This window comes from Squalius cephalus, assembly GCF_949319135.1.
Source record: "Squalius cephalus genome assembly, chromosome: 6".
NCBI classification, from domain to species: domain Eukaryota; kingdom Metazoa; phylum Chordata; class Actinopteri; order Cypriniformes; family Leuciscidae; genus Squalius; species Squalius cephalus.
The window spans coordinates 47,131,177-47,151,570 of NC_137127.1; the positions used below are offsets into that span (position 1 = coordinate 47,131,177).

At 40.1% G+C, this 20,394-nt stretch overlaps 1 protein-coding gene across 1 annotated transcript; it reads right to left on the minus strand.

Annotated features, from left to right (window-relative positions):
- Positions 1–1,878: 1,878 nt before the first annotated feature.
- On the minus strand, positions 1,879–19,778 carry loxl1 (lysyl oxidase-like 1). Its single transcript, XM_079873363.1, has 7 exons — positions 18,277–19,778; positions 12,334–12,442; positions 11,913–12,050; positions 6,404–6,560; positions 6,147–6,242; positions 5,422–5,537; positions 1,879–5,071 (listed from the first exon to the last, which is right to left on the minus strand). The coding sequence occupies exons 1-7, from the start codon at positions 19,298–19,300 to the stop codon at positions 5,065–5,067; spliced, it is 1,647 nt and encodes a 548-aa protein (XP_079729489.1). The 5' UTR covers positions 19,301–19,778; the 3' UTR covers positions 1,879–5,064.
- Between the last annotated feature and the right edge of the window lie 616 nt (positions 19,779–20,394).

Below are 20,394 nucleotides of genomic sequence, written 5' to 3' on the forward strand. Positions count from 1 at the left end.
TTTTATTTATATGTACAGTAGTGGCCAAAAGTGATGTGCAGAAAGGAAAATTGAGATCTTCACCCTTTATTCAAATGTTATTAAAAATGTGTTAAATATTTTGTAAGCATATTGCGTAGTTGTGCTTGGAGTAAATTGTTTTATTTGTGATAATATCGCAAGGAAACATGCCAAATTGTGGCAACATCATTTTTAATCAGTCTGTTATACAAAGAAATTATGAACACACAAAATATGAAAACCTGATTATGTATTTTTTTCCTCTTACCTTCATTTTTCTATGCATTTTTTTGCATAGAAAAAATAAAACCTGTAGGTTTCTTTTTATTTTTTTATAATTTTGTCAGATAAATACTTGAACTAAGTTTAGTATTTTGTAATTCCCTCTTATTTACAATATTTTTTTAATATATATATATATATATATATATATATATATATATATATATATATATATATATATATATATATATATATGTATAAACAATGTGTGTTGTATGAATGTTTTAGATGTTTGTACTGGAAAACAAGAAAAAACAAATAAATTGCAAAATATTTTTTTAGTATTAATTATTATTTTTTTTTAAGTTTGTTTGTTCTTCTGTTGCTCAGCCAGCATCACATACAATTATTCTAGCATTCTCCAGTTTACCAAAAGCTTAACAAAGGCTCATTGTGTCCCTCTTGTAAACTTTGGTATCACTATCTTTTCTCTCAGAAATGACATGTTTATTGGTTTTCATATTATATAACAAAGCAGGCTGATATAAACCAAAAATATATGATCAATTTCTGATGGAAAAATCATGTGCCAAACCCTTAACAACCCCCTGTGTTCGCTTGTTTGCATGTGTGTGTATTTTGAGGTTTGAAGCGTTCTTAATTGTTTCTCTGCACTTCCTTGTTACCTGCACTGTATTTAACCATAATGATTTCTACAAGTGCAGATTAATCTTTAAAGTCCCCCTGTAGTCAATCATTTTATCCCTTAAAACTCATGCCTGATCACCAAAATGACATGTTTGATCACCAAAATGACGTTTACCATGCCTTAAAATATCTTTAATGTAACTCAACACCCTTGTCTCAACTCTCAATTAGTATATGCGGTTCTATTAATATGAAAATGAGCCCCGCCTCCACTCACTCACTCAGCTCAGAGATCCACTGGTTGACGATCACACGTTGATCTGATTGGTTACAAGGTAGTTTGTGACGTCAGAAACACCAGCGATTTCAAAGCGTGTTCTTGAGACTGTCTTTGGTTCACTGCAGTTTTAAAGGAGAACTCGGCAACTCTAGCGAACTCTAGTCACTTCTTCGCTGATTTTCCCTTTTGTTGTCGCATGTTTTCCCCACGAGCTCCCCCTACAGCTGTGGGGTTGCGTATATTTCACAACACGGTCGTAAAAAACTCACTTGCGGCGGCCTCCTCCCCCTCTCTACCGCTGCTCATGTGCGTTTGTTTTGATCGGAGCAAGCCAACTGTATCGTGTGGAGCTATGTCTACCGAGGTGGGTAATCTGGTAATACATGCGTGTGTGTTTATGTCGAATTGACGTAAAGCAATTCGTGTTTCGCGCTCGTTCTCGCTTCTCACGAGACTTCCAATTTCTATCTTGCCGGGACGGTAGTCCCCAAGTTGCAAGGTTGGTTTTCCGCCTGGGAACGCTGGGGGGAGCGGGGAAAGTCACCAATATCACCAGAACAGGTTGTTTAACCATCCAAATGAATTCTAGACAGTTTTATTACTGTAAGTTAAAAAAGTTACCAAGTTCTCCTTTAAGGAGAAAATACTCAGCAATGCTGTCGACTTATGAATTTACACATGGTTTGTCTTAAAGCATATTAAAAACACCACATAGATAGACACATAAACAACATTAAAAGCTTTATTTTCACCACAGGGGGACAAAGGCTGAGATGCAGTGGATGTGCTCTTATGGATCTTTGTTCCACTTCTGTGGTTACAGAGTTCTTATTTCAGGCCTAATTCTTAATTAAAACGTTGCTTCGGTACACCAGAACCGCTGGCGTTCAGTACAGTACATGTTCTGTACAAACACAGATGACAGATGGGAAACTTCGCCTAAAACTGTGCCACAGTTTGATGAGCGTGTGGTGAAACTGTGTTTTTTCCCCAACCACTTTAATTGACTTTTGATTGTCTGAACCCCAAAAGACTTTCTACTTCTACAATAAAATCTGGTATACACTTCAGTCTTTATTTGAAGATCCAGTATGAACTCTAAGACAGATGATTCGGAGCACAAACCACAAAAGCGACAACCACAACAATGACAACAACAGCTCAAAGAGATGGATGGATGTGTGGTCGGATGTCCTGGATGTCCTGTCCTGGACCACAAAACCAGAACACAGATTTACTGTCTACACTATAAACAATGTTATAATAATCATTTATACAGGGTATAAAGAGATACGATAAAACAAATTCTGTTCTGCATTTGATCTGGATCTTGATAACGGAAAACACTTTTCCCAGACTGTCTTCAGAAAGACGGCGAGTGAACGAAAGATCTGCTCCCTGCAGAAAGGAATTCATTTAGCTTTGGTTGAAGGGTTTGATGCATCGAAACACATCGAACATATACGATGACCCTCACAGAAAGCTTCTTAGAAGTTTAACTTAATCTATTAGCTGATGATAGCATATACGCAGATGGATGTTTGTCATTTAAGGCTCTTCAAGTGTAGCATAATCATGAGCTCTTTTTAACTGCAAATACTGTCTCTCTTTCCGAGGTAGGTACGGATGGTATTAAGATTGTCAGTAACATCAAGTTATGCAATGTTAGCTTTGCAACAGTAGTATCATCCAAGTCTGTGTTCGATTTAACAAATCAAGGCATAAATCTCAATTTCAGATACAAAGAAATATGAATTCCTGGAGTGTAACACAGCAAGTACACAGTACATAAGAACAGTGAGTACAATATGATAAAATAAGTTCATGTCTTACCTATAGCTAATGGCATGCATGAGTGGGTTAACTGTATCATATGAAGCATACGGTGTTGGTTGGCAGTTAAAGAAACTATAGATGTCAGTTTTAACACGGCACAAGTAAATCTCACAATGAAAGGTTTGCAAACTTGCAACTTAAGGAATATTACTGGGTTCAGTACAAGACAATATGATGTTATGTTCCTGTAGCTCAAACAGGAGATCGTGGCGCCAGCTACACCAAGGTCATGGGTTTGATTCCCAGGGAATGTAGACCTTTTTTGGGGATTTGTGCATTTACAGGGAATGCAAATGCATGCATTTAAATAGTGTTGATTACCACAAAAAATATTTTGACGTGTCCCTCCTTTATAATTAAAAAAGCAATACAGTGAGGCACTTAATGGAAGTGAATGGGAAAAGTCTCACTGTTTCAATAGTTCAGCCACAAGACATGAACAGTGTGTGTTGTTCACTGCAATAACTCTCAGTATTTTTGCTTTTCTCTACTAATATCTAAACATTGCTAAATCAAGATGCATTTACTTGAGAAGCAAAATGACTTAAATGGTCTATATGTATAATTCAGAATCCCTTGTTATTAGCGCCACCGGTGGCCGTTCAGTGAACTGCAGCACTTCATTCTTGTACTCGTGATCATGTGACGCTCAAGAGACTGAACGTGATTCAATACTCTGATACACTCACTGCAAAGTTCTTGTTCATTCTTCACTTAGAAGTAAAAAAAAAGTTGTAAAAACCTTTGCAGTGATAAACTGTTAACAAACCGGTGCCGTCCACTGCTGCGAGTGACGCTTAGATGAATATGTAAATATGTGCTGCACTTTCCTCTCAATAACAAACTAAACAGAAAACAAATATGACAGCAGTGAGAAAACAGCTGTTCATAATGATGTGTTTGCATCAGATCTGAGATTCACCGGCATCATGTCGACATTAAAATCACATTGTTATGATGGTTTGACTATAAATTTGAGACTATAGACAATATAGATCTGGCTCTGTGAGAATAGTTTGAATTCATCTCTTTTCTTTGCATGACATATTGACATGAAAGGGATCTTTCGGCATTTTCCTGAACATTGTACAGTATAAGCATCCGTTCACTGAACAGAAGAGATGCTCTCGGGAGCGAGTGTAAAAATCACGTCCTTTTGATTTTCCCAGCAAAAACATCCCGAGTAAATCAGTCTACAACCTAGGAAGCCGGGGAAGGTCTTGTTACACTTACTTCCATTGTAAGCGCCTCACCGTAACCCGGATTTAGAAATGATTTGTTCCGGTAATCAACATTATGCTGTTAATTCTTGAATTGAACCGGGAATATTCCTTCGATCACTAAACATCATTTATCCCTACTGGCACAGCTTAATTTTTCTTGTAGCGGGACTTCGCAAGTATGGCATAGTTTGCATTATAACAATCAGTGGACTGACATACAAGGCAAAATTACAAGCTAATTTAATGTAAATTGCAGCAGGTTAAGTAAAAGACTACGATAAGCCTCCAAGGTAAAAACAGCTTGATAAACTGCTTCCAGCTTTTGGATTCAAGGCTTTTTGTTCAAAGTGTTTTAATCCCAAAGCCATTTATTTATTTATTTTCTTTATTTTCCAAAGCCTTCATTCAAACTAAAACCACTTTTGACTTAATTGGTTAGCTGGAGGAGGACTGACAGGCTGGCGATCTCTCTCATACACAGTTTTCAGTATTGCACCTTCACTAAAGTGGCACAGACAAAGAGAGAGGCTTGGAAAATAGAAGGATTGTTTCCAGTTGCTGATTTTCTGATCTAAATTACGGTTCAGTTCAATAATCTCACTTTGCATTCCAGCATTGTAACCCACTTTAAAACCGAGAAGGAATTAGACTTAATTGGGGGCAGCGAGTGTGTGTTTTTATGAAAAGCCAGGGATAACGGGGTGTCTGGAAAGAAAACAACAGACGTGTGTGTGCTCGTTCCTCTCGCCGCGAGCTGAATCCAGGTTCACAAGAACCAAGACAAATACAATAAACAATCACAGCGACACCATTCACATTGCAATGGAACAGCGCTTTCATGGAGATTCATCCAGATCATGACCTAAAGAAGCAGAAAAAAGAGTGATGAAAACAGTTGAACTTCAAAGGCCATTGAAACATGTATGATATACCTTATTTGAAGGTGCCGTAGTTACATTGAACTTACTCAACTAAGTACTGAGTAATATTAATTGAGTTACGGGTTAGGGATTGATTTAGGTTAGTTACTTGTAATCATGCATAATTTACTGTTATTACTATAGTGAGTACATGAAGTAATGTGTAACCGTGTCACCTTAAAATAAAGTGTTACCCAAAATTATGCTGCACATTATGGACATATCGATCTGTTAACACATTCCTTTATGATTGATGTTGGTCAATGATTTATAAAAAGCGATCTGTACTTACTGGGAGATTTTGCAGTTTGTTGTTTTGACAAAGCGGCCCGTGTATTGGATATTGCACCGGACAACATTGTTGGTGAAGTCAGACTCAAGCACCAAGTATTTTGGGTTAACCTGGAGCTAGAGACAGAATTTAGACCTTCAGTGCTGGGAAAAAGTAAGTGCACCTCGTGAAATTTATAAATGAGGAGGTCATACTATAAACTTTTTTGTAACATTTAAATTTTGTCAAGTTAAATTTGATTTCATTTCAAGTGGGAAAGTTTTTTGTTTTATGATTTATTTTGAGTTTTGATTTTTTTTTTCAATTCCTCCACTTTCTGCATTGAAATCACGTTTCTCGTTCAATCCTCCATTGCTATGAAAGCATTTCACAATTGAGCCCCAGAGCAGAAGGCTAAACATCATTGCACTTCAGCTGTTGTGTTGTTTTGCTGAAGGTCAAACTGCTTGAAGAGACAGTGGAGCATGTCTGAATCTGTGTTATTTATGAGCACACAGTGTACTGTACACATACCGAACTCATCCTCAATATCACACAGAAGAGTTGGATGACAATCCTGATGCAGCTGCGCACATCAAAAGACTCACACTTTTAGCGAGACAGCGTGTCATATTCTGTTTGCATGTGTTAGATACAATATATTCTCTCTTTGAAGGTTATGAAAATGTCTTTGCAAGAGCTCAGTGTGAAACGGGAGACGGAGTGTAAATGTTTGAGAATGTTACCTTGAGTATATAGTTTCCTGGCTGAACATCAGTGATGTCAATCCATTGGCAATCAATATCTGCATTGTATGTGTCGTAGCAGCCTGGACTCAAACCCTGGGGAATTACACACTTCCTTTAATCAAACAACAAAGTCCCGCTTGATATTAAGTGTCTTTAATTACTATGCACTAACATTTAAATGTAAATATTTATTTGACGCCATTTCAAGAGAATGGGAAACTACGTTCAGAAACAGAAACTAGGCTGTACCGTACCTGTGTGTGTGAAGTACAAGCGAAACGTTTCAGATGGCCGAAGTCACAGGTCGTGTCCTCCAGACAGAAACTGGCCTTGTGTCCCTCGGCCACCTTCCGGCCAGAGCTCACCTCTAACAGGTCGTAGTGACTGAACTCATCCATACTGTGGTAATGCCTGAGAGAGAGAGAGAGAGAGAGAGAGACACTGAACCCTGGATTTAGAGAACAGAAGGACCATCCATAGGCGGAAATTGAGGGGGGGTCAGAACCTTAGACTGTCCGTAACGTCACCTGTATGTTTCTGAAGAGCAATTATGAATCCCAAAGTGGGCGGAGCCGGCCGTCGCCATCTTGGCAGCGTCATTCCCGGATAAACGAATTTAGGCAAAGAGGCGGATTAGCTGAGGTGACGTGACGCTAACAGACAGCAGACAAACGGCTAGTAGTGACATCCACCTGTCACTCAAGTGGCCACGCCCTTAATCATGCAGAAATTTAAGGCTTATGTAAACAGATGAGTTATTAATCATCCCCCTCACAGTTGTCATGAAGGGCAAAATTAGCTATATAGACCAAAACCTCTTTTTGCACCAGGCTGTAAACACATTTTTTTTCTGCTGTAAAGTTAACATGAGGGTCAACGGGATAGACTCTCTTTTGGAGCCGGTCTCTAGTGACCAGTCGATGAATTGCAGTTTAAGTCACTGCTGTGTTGGTTTCAAGAGAGAGACAGAAAGGTTGCTGTATTTTTTCTGCATTGGGGTATTTTTACCCCCCAATACAGTAAAACTGCACATTTTAGAGTGGCCTTTTATTGTGGCCAGCCTAAGGCACACCTGTGCAATAATCATGCTGTCTAATCAGCATCTTGATATGCAACACCTGTGAGGTGGATGGATTATCTCGGCAAAGGAGAAGTGCTCACTAACACAGATTTAGACAGATTTGTGAACAATATTTGAGAGAATAGGCTTTTTGTGTACATAGAAAAAGTCTCTGATCTTTGAGTTCAGCTCATGAAAAATGGGGGCAAAAACAAAAAGTGTTGTGTTTATAATTTTGTTCAGTATACTATTATAGTTATTACAATAATTGGGTAATAATAACTAAATAAATACTAAATAAAGTGTAACTATTTAGGTTTAAGTAAGTTTTGTTTTCAATGGTTTTAGTTTTAGTTAATTATAATGACCCTGATATCATCATACAGTCAGATGGCAAAGGTATTTTGATATACTGTACACCAAAGAAAATAAATAAAACCTTGCTACAACATTTGGTGAAACTTTTGTAAGTGCATTGAAGATATTTTTCTTCATGTTTTCAAAACTTCAGACACTCTTCGATGTTTCACTTCCCTAATATACATTAAAATAAATAAATAAATACAATTTATATTTGAATTACACTGTACTTGAAGGTGTCCGTTTTACAGTATAACTATACATTAAAGTACTGAGTAATTTTAATTAACAATATGTACTAACTATAGGGTTAGGATGGGGTTTGGTTTAGATTTAGTTGCATATTGTGCATAATATACTGTTATTATACAGTAAGAACATGTAGCGTGTAACAAGTGACACTGTAAAATAAAGTGTTTCCCAATACTCTAGGATTTACACTTAATTATTTTCTTTCTTTCTGGTAAAGTCTTTGAAAAGGCATTAATATTTGAGCAGGTGCTTCCCGACTGAACAGAACCGGACTGTACATGTCATACCGCGGTTTCTTTTCTTGGAAAGCTGTGGTAATACCTGAAGGACTGCGGCACGGAAAACACAGGTACTTTCCTCTAACAGAGTTCATATTTTCCACAGGGATACGATATTCCCCATAAGCCATGTTGTTAGTGCCAAGCATATTAAATCTTATTTGATGAGGGGATGACAGATATTTCAGGGGTCTGTAGCCAAAATCCCTGAGCAAACTACATATTAATGACAGAGCGAGCACACACACACACACACACACACACACACACACACACACACACACACGCACCCACACACATGTTGGGTTTCCATGTTTTATGGGGACTTTGCATAGACATAAATAATGATGTTTATACATTATATTTGTACAAACTGTATATTCTCTCCCCGTAAACTAACCCGACTCCTAAACCTACTCATTATAGAAAATGTGCTGCATTTAAAAAAAAAAAAAAAAAAAAAAAAAAAATCTGTACATATTTTGGTAACACTTTATTTTGATGCTTCACTTTAGACATTCTACTGACAATAAGTAACTTTGCAACTACATGTCAACATACTCTACTAACCTGAACCCGAACAGTCTACTAATAATCTAATGAGAGTTAGTTGATAATGTGAAGTCGACTTTTTATTTACTTGATTTACTGATTTATGAAACCACACTAAATAAATACATACATGGTTACATATAGTAAATATATGTTTTTCTTCACGGTTTGTTTTGTATCATGCTGTCATCAAAGTCTCTGGGAACCGAGGTCCTCCATCTCCATAAAAAATCCTCAACTCTTACATCAGAGATGAAGGGTCAAAGTCAGTCCCACCCTGTGACTCAATCAAATCTGACGGTCTACACTTCGCCTGGCTGTCGTCTTTGTGGATGTAGAAAGTAATAAACACTGGAAAACTCCGTCTGATGGCAGTTTCACCTGCTATGCAGTTTTCATTTCAGTTATTAATACATAAACACTGTTAATCTCTACACAATATCAAACATGTCAAAGCAGAGAAGTGCAAGCAATTATTGATTACCTTCTGCTCATTGTCAAACGTCTCTCTACAGTTCTTCTGAAATATTTTATTTCTTTTTTTGTCAAAGAGAGTCAGGTGATTGTACACATGATATCAAATTTAGGTTGCATGAAATACGTCATAGCTTAGCTGTTTAATTGCATTAGAAATTAGTTAAAGTGCTGAATGCTTCATGTGCTGACATTTTCAGGTTACATTAATAATCTGTTTATGAGCAAAACTGACTGCTAGCATCTTGACAGAAGTGAGCGCTCAGACTGATCCCAAGCCAAAAGAATGTTGATAGTAATGTACAACAGAAGTCAAGTTTATGTCAGTGCAATAGCAAAACAAAATACAACCATATGCATCTCCGCTAATTCTCTGACATTCAAACACAGGATTTCTTCCATTGCGAGAGTCGACCAACTAAACTTTCATCTTCACTCGTTTGTATTTAATGCAGAATTAAACCGTGCTATATTTCACTTCCAGTTTAATTTGTAAAGGCTGTCAATCGGTTAAAATGTAATTGTATCAATTACATGATGTGCTAATTAACACTATTTCATTTTTTAAAATGTAATCTCAATTAATGGCATGCGTCAATATTTGCTGTGAAAATCAATATAAATATAATTTAAATGTCTGCTTTCAGTAAGATCTTTCTCTCTCATGTTCATCAATGCTGCATTTATTAGATCAAAGATGCAGTAATATTGTGAAATATTAACACAATTTAAAAATAACTGTTCCCTTTCAGTTCGGTCATGTTCGACGTAGTCGGACGTACCGTACTGATTGAGATCAAGCTTAGGGAGCCAGTCATCTTCGAGTATTGTAAAAACGAGCCAATGCACATTGGCGTGTGAGATGTGCATCTCGTGCTCCGCCTCGCAGTGCGGGTATAAATATGGAAGCGGATGCACGCACATCTTGTCTTTTGCTTCGGAGCCGATCGGTCTTCATGTCGATGTCTCTGAAGAGTGTTGCTATCTTACAACGAGTGAGTGTGTCGGTGCTTCTTCAGGAAGTCTCCCCCGGTGTTGGTGGTTCTACAGCGCGAGTCCAGTGGTGGTCGCGAGCTACATGTCATTCCCCTCCTATGGACTGGACACGTGCGCCATTTTGCTCCAGTTTAGTTCCCCTGTAGCCAAACTCTGTTGAGCTCCTCCACACCCCTTCGGCATTGGACGTGGCGGAGCGTCCGATGCTAGGCCTACCACTCGTATGCACTGGTGGAACTTGTGCTAGGCTGGGTCCATATGTTGTGATCCCTACGGTGATCCCATATGTGTATTCTCCACGGTACGGGTCCCTGAGGCAAGCCTGTGTCTTTCCCTTGGCAGAGCTTTCTCTGCCGTCGCTGAGTCTCTCCCCATTATAGGCTGGAGTCACCTCAGTGTCATTCCATATGTTGCACTGCCCGGTAATTCGCCCAGTCCATATGTGTATCCTCCACATGTTACCTCCCTGCGGGCTGGATGTGGCTTCCCTAGCGTCCCTCCTTCCATCGAAAGGATACACTTTTCCAGTGTTATCCAAGTCTAACTGAGTTAGTCTTGCAGAACAGCAGTGACTTCCCTGGCCTAAGCCCTGTCCTATCTCCACCTCAATAATGTGGGGGGTCAGGAGGCTTTTGTCTAGGCACTGGAAGGTGGCAGCACTAGTGGTGCACCAATCAGTACGGTACGTCTGACTACGTCTCCGTTCCCTCCTTCAAGGAACGAGGGTTACATATGTAACCGAGACGTTTTCTATGTTAATATATTGTAAGATATAATTTATTCCTGTGATCAAAGCTGAATTTTCCGCATCATTACTCCAGTCTTCAGTGTCACATGATCCTTCAGAAATCATTTGAATCATTCTCTATTATTGGGCAGTTTTCTCAGTTTGCAGTTCGAGCTGATATGAGTGACAGCTGTCAGAGATGATGTGATGTGAACGTGTCCAGCGATGCAGCAAAGCTGAGCATCCGAGTTTAACATGAAGCAAAAGAACAACTCTCGCCAATTCACCATCTCACTTGCAAATATAGACATGATGTAATGAACAGCTACAGGCGAACAAACACAGTACTGACAAGTACTGACAGACATTAATTTTCACTTGTCACAAGGCTCAGCTGATTGTACGATGAAATGATATGGAAATCCCCTCTGAGGATAACAGCCCTTCGCCAAGTGAAACAAAATACACAAATTGATGCCAAAATGAATTTAGATTCTGATATAAGATAAGGAATTTAAACTCACTTCCACAATCTGGGACTATTATAATTCCATCATTCTGGGACTTTTAATCATATTAGGGCTGGAATTGTATTGATTTGTAGCTGCAGGCTTGTAAAAAGGTGCGTGTGTACAATCCTGATCTTTCCTATACTTGTCTGATGCAACAAGGGAGCTTTAATGGTGGATTAAAGGATTTAATTCACCTCGTTGGACCCCTCGAAGTCACTATATGGAGAAAAATCCTGGAATGTTTTCCTCAAAAACCTTAATTTCTTTTCGACTGAAGAAAGAAAGACATGAATATCTTGGAAGAGTAAATTATCAGGAAATTTGAATTCTGAAGTGAACAGATCCTTTAAGAATCATGGCTTTATGGTTAGTGCAAATGTAAACTACATTAATCCGAATACATTTTAAAACTGTGTCTTCGTTTCAAAACGCTCTCCAAGTTTCTCATCCACACCGAAAAATCTGAAAACGGCAGGTTTTTATGATCTTTTGTTGGGTCTTCACATGCAGAGATATAAAGGTAAAGCAGGAGACTGTTGGATCTGAACTTACTGGTGACAGCTGTGCCACTCCCAGGTGTGGCGAGGTCTGTTGGGCATGAAATCAGCCGTCCCTTGGTTTTTCACTCTCTGAGGGAAACGCAGAAGAACCCTGAGACTATAGTCTGTGGCGTCAGCACTGTAAGCAGAGCTGAGGACGGGAAAACATTAATGAGGTTCTGCAGCACTGAGTAATGAAACGTTGTATATATGAGAGCAGGCTGGGATTTATATGATGTGACACCACCCATATTTCTGCATGAAGAACTCCACAAATGTCATCTCACATCCTTCTCATTGGTTATTACTGGATGGTGTGGTGTAAACAGTTGTAAAGGAGTGTGGGAGGGTTATTGTGTAAATACAGCCTGCCCAGCTTTGAATGGCCATTTCATAAACAGAAGTATAGAAAGTCAAGAGTTGAGAATCCTCACCTGGCCAAACACTTCTCCTCTGCTGCACAGCGTAAGGAGTACATATGGGCTCTCTGAACGTACGTGGAGGCTTGGACATAGTTGGGGTCAGGAACCAGGTCAGGCAAACCTAAAAACAGGACACATCATAAGAGTTACATTGTAGAAAAAGATGCTGAAGCACACATACTGATATTACACTAAAGGAAAATATATACTGTATATAACTGGCCTAAGCAGGTCTAAGCTGGTTTAGGCTGGTCTCCAGCCCTGGTCAAGCTTGTTTTCAGCTAGTCTTCAGCATGAAAAGTACCCAAACCCCTCTAAAACCTGCAAACAGACAAGTCTAACCACATGCCAAGTGCCTAAATCACTCTAAAACCACCAAACTGGCCAGTCTGGCCACCAGAAAAGTATCCAAAACTACCAAACCGACCCAGTCTGACCACTTGAAAAATGTCCAAATCCCTCTAAAACAAGCAAACAGACCAACTTGTCCTAGTGAAATATAAATATACCAAAATGTATTTGAAATACATTTATTTTATGCCAAGTATACTACAAATACATTTACATATTTATGTACTTAATAATACCCTGCATTTGTACTGTTGGTAAACTAAATTGGTATACTTAAAGGTTGCTAAATTGGAACAACTAATTTTGTACTTAATGCAATTTAGTTATCCAGAAATAGTGCTGAGGTCTAACTAAAGATATACTAAATTATATTTGATTGTGCTAAAGTGGAACTATTATAAGTATACTTAATGTACACTTTAAAGCTGCAGTCCGCAGTTTTTCCTCTTTGCGGAATTATTAATTTTACGTGTGTTGTGCCTCGGCATGGCACAGCGCGTATGAATCCAATGTTTTGAGGAGAATGTCCAGCTGTCAATCACAGCGCTGGTGGTGTGGATACTGTCATTCGCAATTACAGATTCTACTTTTTGGAAATATGAATTTTCACCAGAAAATGTCGTCTGATCAAGTAAGTAACATCCACTTTTGTTCTGACCAACTAAGGGGAAAAAGTATTGCAGTAAATCGCGCCAATTAAATCTAACGATCGCTTATCATATCACGTCAAACCGTGCAAATTATACTTTGTTCTCAAATGGTTAATGTTAACAACATCAGCATTGCGTGACTACATTTAATGCCCTCCCGATATTTGTCCTTGTTTTCACATGGGCCCGGTTGCAGTCTCTTTTTTTTCTCCGAAGTCCGAAGTCTTTCACGTTTTACAACGGGTGAATCTCCAGTTGTCGCTGGTGATTGTCGTTTTAACCTTTCTGGATCCGCCATCAAAAATCTCCACCTCCAACATCCTCACACTCATAGCCTACTAGCCGAGACTCCTTCTTTATGTGGACAGATGTGACGTAATGACGCAAAGACATGCTCGAATTTCCCGCGGAAATCCACCAGTACCACTGGAGTTAAAAACATTATTTCAAGCTTACCATTTTGAATCGAGCTACGGCAAGCAGATAGTTTTGAACACTGGCTGGTTATGTACTTGCTCAAAAAATTATTTTGGATCATTTTTAACTCAAAAAAGCTACGGACTGCAGCTTTAAATATGTTGCATTTAAAACGGCGCTATGCAGCTTTGGCAATTTCTTCGCTGTTTTCTCGCTTTTCGCTCGCGGGTTTCTCTATAGAGCTCCCCCTACAGCTTCGGAATAGATATTTGACGGCGGGCCCGCCGACCCAAAGTTGCAAGGGTGGTTTTTCCGCTCACAGGGGCTAGAGGGAAGCGAGACGGCCATCATTCAACCCGAAAAAAGTCATATAACCATTCCAATGACTCCTAAGCTGTTCAGTTAAGGTAAATTAAGCTAAAAAAAATTTGCATAGTTCCCCTTTAAAGACTGACAGATATCATACTATCCTTACTAATAGAAATATTAAAACACATTTTAGGCTTAATATTAGGAAATGTGCAATGTGCAATAAAGACGCTTATCCTTAATTATAACATTTATATCAGTAAGTCTCAAGCGATATGTCAGTATATATGTTAATGGGTTTGTAGTATACTTAGTATGAAATAAATGTATTTTATGTACATTTTGGTATGCGTTGTTTCACTAGGGTGGCCACCTAAAAAGTATCCAAAACCACCATCCAACCAGGGGTGTGTTTCCCAAAAGAATGATGGAACTTGCGAACATAGTTGGCTTTGGGAAACACTCCATTAAAAATGCTCAAAACCACTCTAAAACCACCAAACTGACTATTCTGACCACACAAAGTGTCCCAAAACCACTATAAAACCACCAACCCGAGAAGTATGAACACATAAAAAGGCCTCAAAACCACTCTAAAACCACAGTACCGACAATTCTGACTACCTGAAGTGTCACAAAACCACCAAACCGGCCAGTGTGACCACCTGAATTGTGTCCAAACCCCTTTACAACAAGCCAACGGACCTGCTTAGCCACCCAAAAAGAGAATAAACCCTTCTTAAACCAGCTTTGGAGATCAACATTAACTAGGAAACCAGCTGTTTTTTTTTTCCCCCCAGCAATGTCAGGTTTAATAACACACGGTCCTAGGGACAAATGTGCTGCTTTAATGTTCTGAGCTGTTCTGATGTTACATACCTTTAAATGTAAAAGAAAGTAAAATATTTGAAAAATGGCAGTATCCAAATAAGCATACCTTTGAAAAATACACAAGAGATGAAGAGGTTTTTGATGAGGTAATGCTGAAGCCTCACAGTATAATGCATCAAACACTGTTTCTCATCTGGTTTCAAGGTCACGCACAAATAAGAAAAAAAGAACAAAGTGTTGCACGTAGAGGAAGAGAGAGATAGAGTACAAAAGATGAGGGAGCGGTGACAGCCAAACGAAAATGAGATCACTTCCCTGCTGTATCCAAATTGGGCCTGTGACCAAATCTGTTAAAACCCCCCCAGAAAAATAGAAAAACAGAGCTAGCTGTGACAGCTAATGTTCTTAAGACTCTTAGCCAAGCTGTACAGGCCCAGTACAGAAACTACTTATCACCTTTATTTACACTTAAAACGCAAGCTGGCTGTGCTCACTTCATGTCGAAAGAATCTTATGAATATATTAACAGTGCAGTCCAAGTCCTTATGTAGACATTAATATTTCTTCAAAGGGAAGGTGACAGCATATCTGCTTTCCTGCTTTTTGCATGGATTAAAGAGAAAAGAACCCTGTTGAGAAGAGCAGCAGTGATGGACTCAAGCATACGATTCTGTCAGGCTCCTTAATCACCTTCACCAACAAGACTTAGATGTTCATTTAGCTGCAGAACCAGCATTTTTTGCCAGTGGCCCATCAGATTTCTTCAAAGAAATGTTGAGTGCAGACCCAATCTCACTTCTGCCGCCGGCATGTTTAGAGTATGGAGCAACTTTCACTCTATAAAACATGATGGCCTTGGTCAGTCTCCTTATTTCAGGCATATTAGCGCCGCCCTTCTACTCCACTGAATGCTTTGCCATCCCCATCTCTGTGTACACATCCGATTTGCCAGTTTGGTCTGAGACAGACTTAAAGGCCTCAGGAAACGTTCTTGGTCAGCTCTTGTAAACAGTGTAAAGTGAGTGTGAAAGATTGTGGTTCACCAGCAAAGGATTTTACACACAGTCTGCACTTTTCGCCACAAAGCTCTGTTCTCTGGATGACTGCACTACACCAACATTTCTTATAAACAGCAAGCTACAATGCACACAATGCTCGGGTTTTTACACAAAATGTTCTAAATGAGATGAGGGAGAAAGACCCAAACCTTCATACAAAATCCTCCTTCATATTTACCCCCCCCCCCCCACCCCCACCCCCACCCCCCCCCACCCCCACCACCAAATTAGAGACATAAAGGGACTTCCCTGATGACAGCATATGTTTCAGGAAGACTAGGCTTGCAAGTAAAATTATTGAATGACTCCTAGTCAGATACAGACCAGATCTCAATATCCAAAAGAGGTTTTATGCTGCAATCATGTAAATGTGTCCCAACTGATGCCATTTCGATTTTCCAAATTCACAGATAGTGTATGTTTCTACAGGCTGGAGCTCTGACTGATTTCACCTTATTTGTTTGCGATTGCATCATTCAAGTAATGAGTAATTTTTTTCCACATGTGTACCTTCCAGTTGATTTAGTTTACACCCATTTCCCTTATGACCAGATTTTGTAAACTAAGGTGATCAGTCGTGCGTGAAGTGACTCAAGCAAGAGACAAAGAACATTTCACATTACAAAATGAGCCTTCACACTTGGCAGTGGCCAGCAATGTCCCAGAGGCCTTACACACGCCCACCTCCTCACACACATATATACACACACACACTTTTATTTAGGGGCTAGCAAAATATTTTCTGTTTCCTGAGGCAATAGACCCCATGTGTGCTGGGTACTTTCCATCTCCCCACTCCAAAAACGTATATAGTAACAGCCCAAAATCCGCCTCACACTCACCCCACAACAACCAAGCCACTTTACCCCTTACCCCACCCTTTAAAGCAAATACTGGGATCATTCACCCTTAGCCCTCGCAGTGCAGTCATCACCAGAACCAAATCTTCAAACAATGAGCACTCTTTGTGCAGAATGTGTATCCATAGGCACTACACACATACACCAACTACCACATACTCATACACCCACGCACACATCCCACAACACCTGGTTCCAATAACCCAGGCTCTGAGACAAAGATGAACTTGGAACATCAATGGCAATGGGGGGGATGGAAACGAATGATGCTGGGGTGACGTTAGGATGCAGTAACTTTCACATACTGCTTATGAGGAAACAAACAAAACAATCTGCTTATAAGTAATGCCCATTACCAGCTGCGTAAGCAAACAGCTTTCCAATCAACTCTGTACAGTTTGAGTCCCTCGGGTTACACGTTTGTCAAATGTGGATAGGGCTTGCGGCTGCCAGGAAACACAAATAGATGGCAGAAGAACTACATTTTTTAGATGTCTCTCTGTTTCTCTCACTTCCTTTCCTTCAGAGAGAGAGAGAGAGAGAGAGAGAGAGAGAGAGAGAGCAAATCTGAAACGAGCTCCTCACGTGCATCCATTTCCCCAAATCTCCCACGGTGCAAGAGCTTAAGTACCAACTGTAGTTCCTCTGTGATTAACTTTACGTAGCATAGCAGCCTAGTAAATGAGCTGCAGCCTTGTTTGAGAAGTGAAACATTAAGTACAGTGCCATTCACTGCAATAGTGACACTTGGGCCTTATGTCAAAACATACAAAAGCAACCTTTCTGGAGAGCTGGTAAACTATTGAGTAACATTGGATGAAGATGGAACTTGATACATATTCTGAATGTTCTGATCCAATCTGACTTCTGACCTGTAATGCTGCCTGAATCATAATCATATACTGTTCATTTGTTGGCCAGAGAAGAACTGGCCCCCCGACTGAGCCTGGTTTCTCCCAAGTTTTTTTTTCTTCTTCTTCTCCATTCTGTCATCTGAGTTTTGGTTCCTTGCCACTGTCGCCTTTGGCTTTTGGTTATTCAACATTATTACTGATCTTCCCCTTATACTAATAATCTAATGAGAGTTAGTTGACATGTAGTTGAAAAGTTACTTATAGTTAGTAGAATGTCTAAAGTGGACTATCGAAATAAAGTGTAACCCTGAACTGAGCTGGACGATGACATCACTGTTTTCTACAGATGGCTGTATAGATAAATTAACTAAATTAATGACTTTTTTACACCAAAAATAAATCATCATTGAACTTACTTAAGCTGGACTATGACACAATTGTATTCTAGCAGTACAACCAAAACAAACTTTGTTGCATTATTTCCCTGTTAGCACTGTAAAGCTGCTTTAAAACAATCTGTATTTTGAAAAAAGCACTATACAAATAAAGGTGACTTGACATTAGTTTGGGATGTGCAAAGAGACTGGATATTCTTTACTGTGAAATACATGGAAATACATCATACCTCTTTGCTGAGGACGATAAACACTCCCTGCATTCATGTTGGGGTTCTCTGCGTTGTTAGAGACGAGAGGGTTGCGAGGAGCTGGTTGTATAAACGGAGGCTGTGGCTGAGGCCTTCCAAAGGGTGGAAATTGTTCATATTGGGGGCTTTGCACTGCAGGCTGGAATGATGAGCCTGTGTTGCTCGAAGCACCATTAGAGACCGGTACTGCAGGATTACCGCTATCTCGAGAGTCCTCGTTGAATAGGCTGTGCGTGTATCTGTGATCCAACCCATCAGAGATTTGTGGCTGCGCAGGTTGGGCAGGAGCAACAGGGGCAACAGGGTAGGTTTGACCGTAAGAGGAATAGTAACGATACCTCTCATCGGTTGCAGGACCCCCTCCATTATAGCTACCCCCTCCAAAACTGCCGGCAGAGTAACCACCCCCTCCGAATCCACCACTAGTGCCCGAAGAGTATCCCGTTCCACGGAAGGGAGGTTCATATGACCTGTCTGAAACCGAGTCATGAGGAGCAGCAAAAGGTGGCTGTTGAGGGAATGGATACTGTGGATAAAAAGAAGAGGATGATGATGAGGAGGAGGAGGAGAATGAGCCTGAAGATGGTCTAAAACGAGAGCCGGTAGATGACTGGAAGCGACTTGTTTCACCTGTCCCAGTTGCACCCTGACGCCAGTTGTCGGGCACTTGTCCAAATCCAAATGGGTGCCTGGCTTGACCTCTCACAGTCTCCGAGGTTCCTCTTGAAGGTGCTTGTCTCCGTACATTCCCACCCTGTGATCTACGGTTGGGAGCATCCGCTAGTAGCACTCGATGGTTCCTATCACGCTCCTGAGCCCGAGCTGGGACGTATTCAGCCCCACTGTTGAGAAGACTGTACACACGTCCATTATTCTCCCATCGAATCGTCTGTCTCCAGGGGATTGTGTCCTCAGTCTGAGACTGATGCTGAGATTGAGACTGTCCCCCTACGGTTCCAAGCAACACCCAGACCCACCATGTCATGAAAACAACAGGCAACATATTGACAAGTCTTGCATGGAAAACAACTTCAGAAAAGAGTGGACAATGAAACTCCGAATTGAATCCCTTGATCCAGCAGGTTAAAGATGGTAAGGCATAGAGGACTTATAGTGTCCATGAGCAAATCAGACTACATGCAGGGAAGAAACTTTGTCCTTGGTTCAGTATGTGGTGCAAGCATAGCTGTGAGGAAGGCAGATGATTTCTGATGCCCCAGGGCAGGGTGAAGAATGAAAAACCTCCCTCTTCCTTGCGGTCCGGATGTTGAGTTGTTGTCAGTGGACTGAGCATTGCTCTCAGGCTCTCTCTGGAGACGACTGCCTGTTGCTCTCCTCTGCACTTCACTATTTGCCTCTCTGAATGCTTACAATGGTCTGTGAAAAAAGAAAAAAAATGTTCTGATCTCCCCCTCCCTCTCTCTCGTTCCCTCTCCCTCGCTCACTCAATCTAACATGTTCTTTTTTCTTTACTTGAAGTGAGATCCCACATGGCCCTAGTGCTAGAGCTGTTTCCTAAACTACAGCAAAGCCAGGTCTTTGCACAGGCTTCCAGAGTCAACATCACCATCTGTGAAGGCACTTGAATATCTAGTGTGCCTGTGTTGACTTGCTTTGATCCCTCTGAACAAGCAGGGATGTCTGGTGCGTGGCCTAGGTTCACCCACCCAGGTGCTAGGAGAGCTCTGCCTTTGTCTCATGTTTTTCCAAACACAATTTTTTAACACTCATCATCATCACAGCATATGAGAGGACATTAATTCCGGCAGGATGTTTAGAAATCCAAGTTATGTACTTAAGGGGAGGCCAAAAAAACTCAGCAGAATTTGGAACAAGCAGTTCCATTTAAAAGAAAAATACCTTCCAGTAAACAAAGATAGATGATAGCAGGCAAATATGCATCATTTACATTGCAAAACCTAACATAATTATACAAGCTTTATTTGAATATGCAGAGGGAGCCTGCATTTATTTATTTATTTATTTATTTATTTTTTACAGATATTAGCATATATATAAAAAACCTATATAGATTGAAAACCAATCCCAAGTGCATGATTTATACAGTAGTAATATAGCCCTGCTTTTTAACATTTG

Bases quoted from the DNA above. Each gene is read 5' to 3' on its own strand.
- loxl1 (XM_079873363.1), bottom strand. From the start codon at position 19,300: ATGTTGCCTGTTGTTTTCATGACATGGTGGGTCTGGGTGTTGCTTGGA. The intron at 12,443-18,276 runs GTATGATGTATT...TCCTGTTTTTAG, and splicing joins TTATCGTCCTCAGCAAAGAG to GTTTGCCTGACCTGGTTCCT. The intron at 6,561-11,912 runs GTAAGTTCAGAT...TCTCTCTCTCAG, and splicing joins GAGTGGCACAGCTGTCACCA to GCATTACCACAGTATGGATG.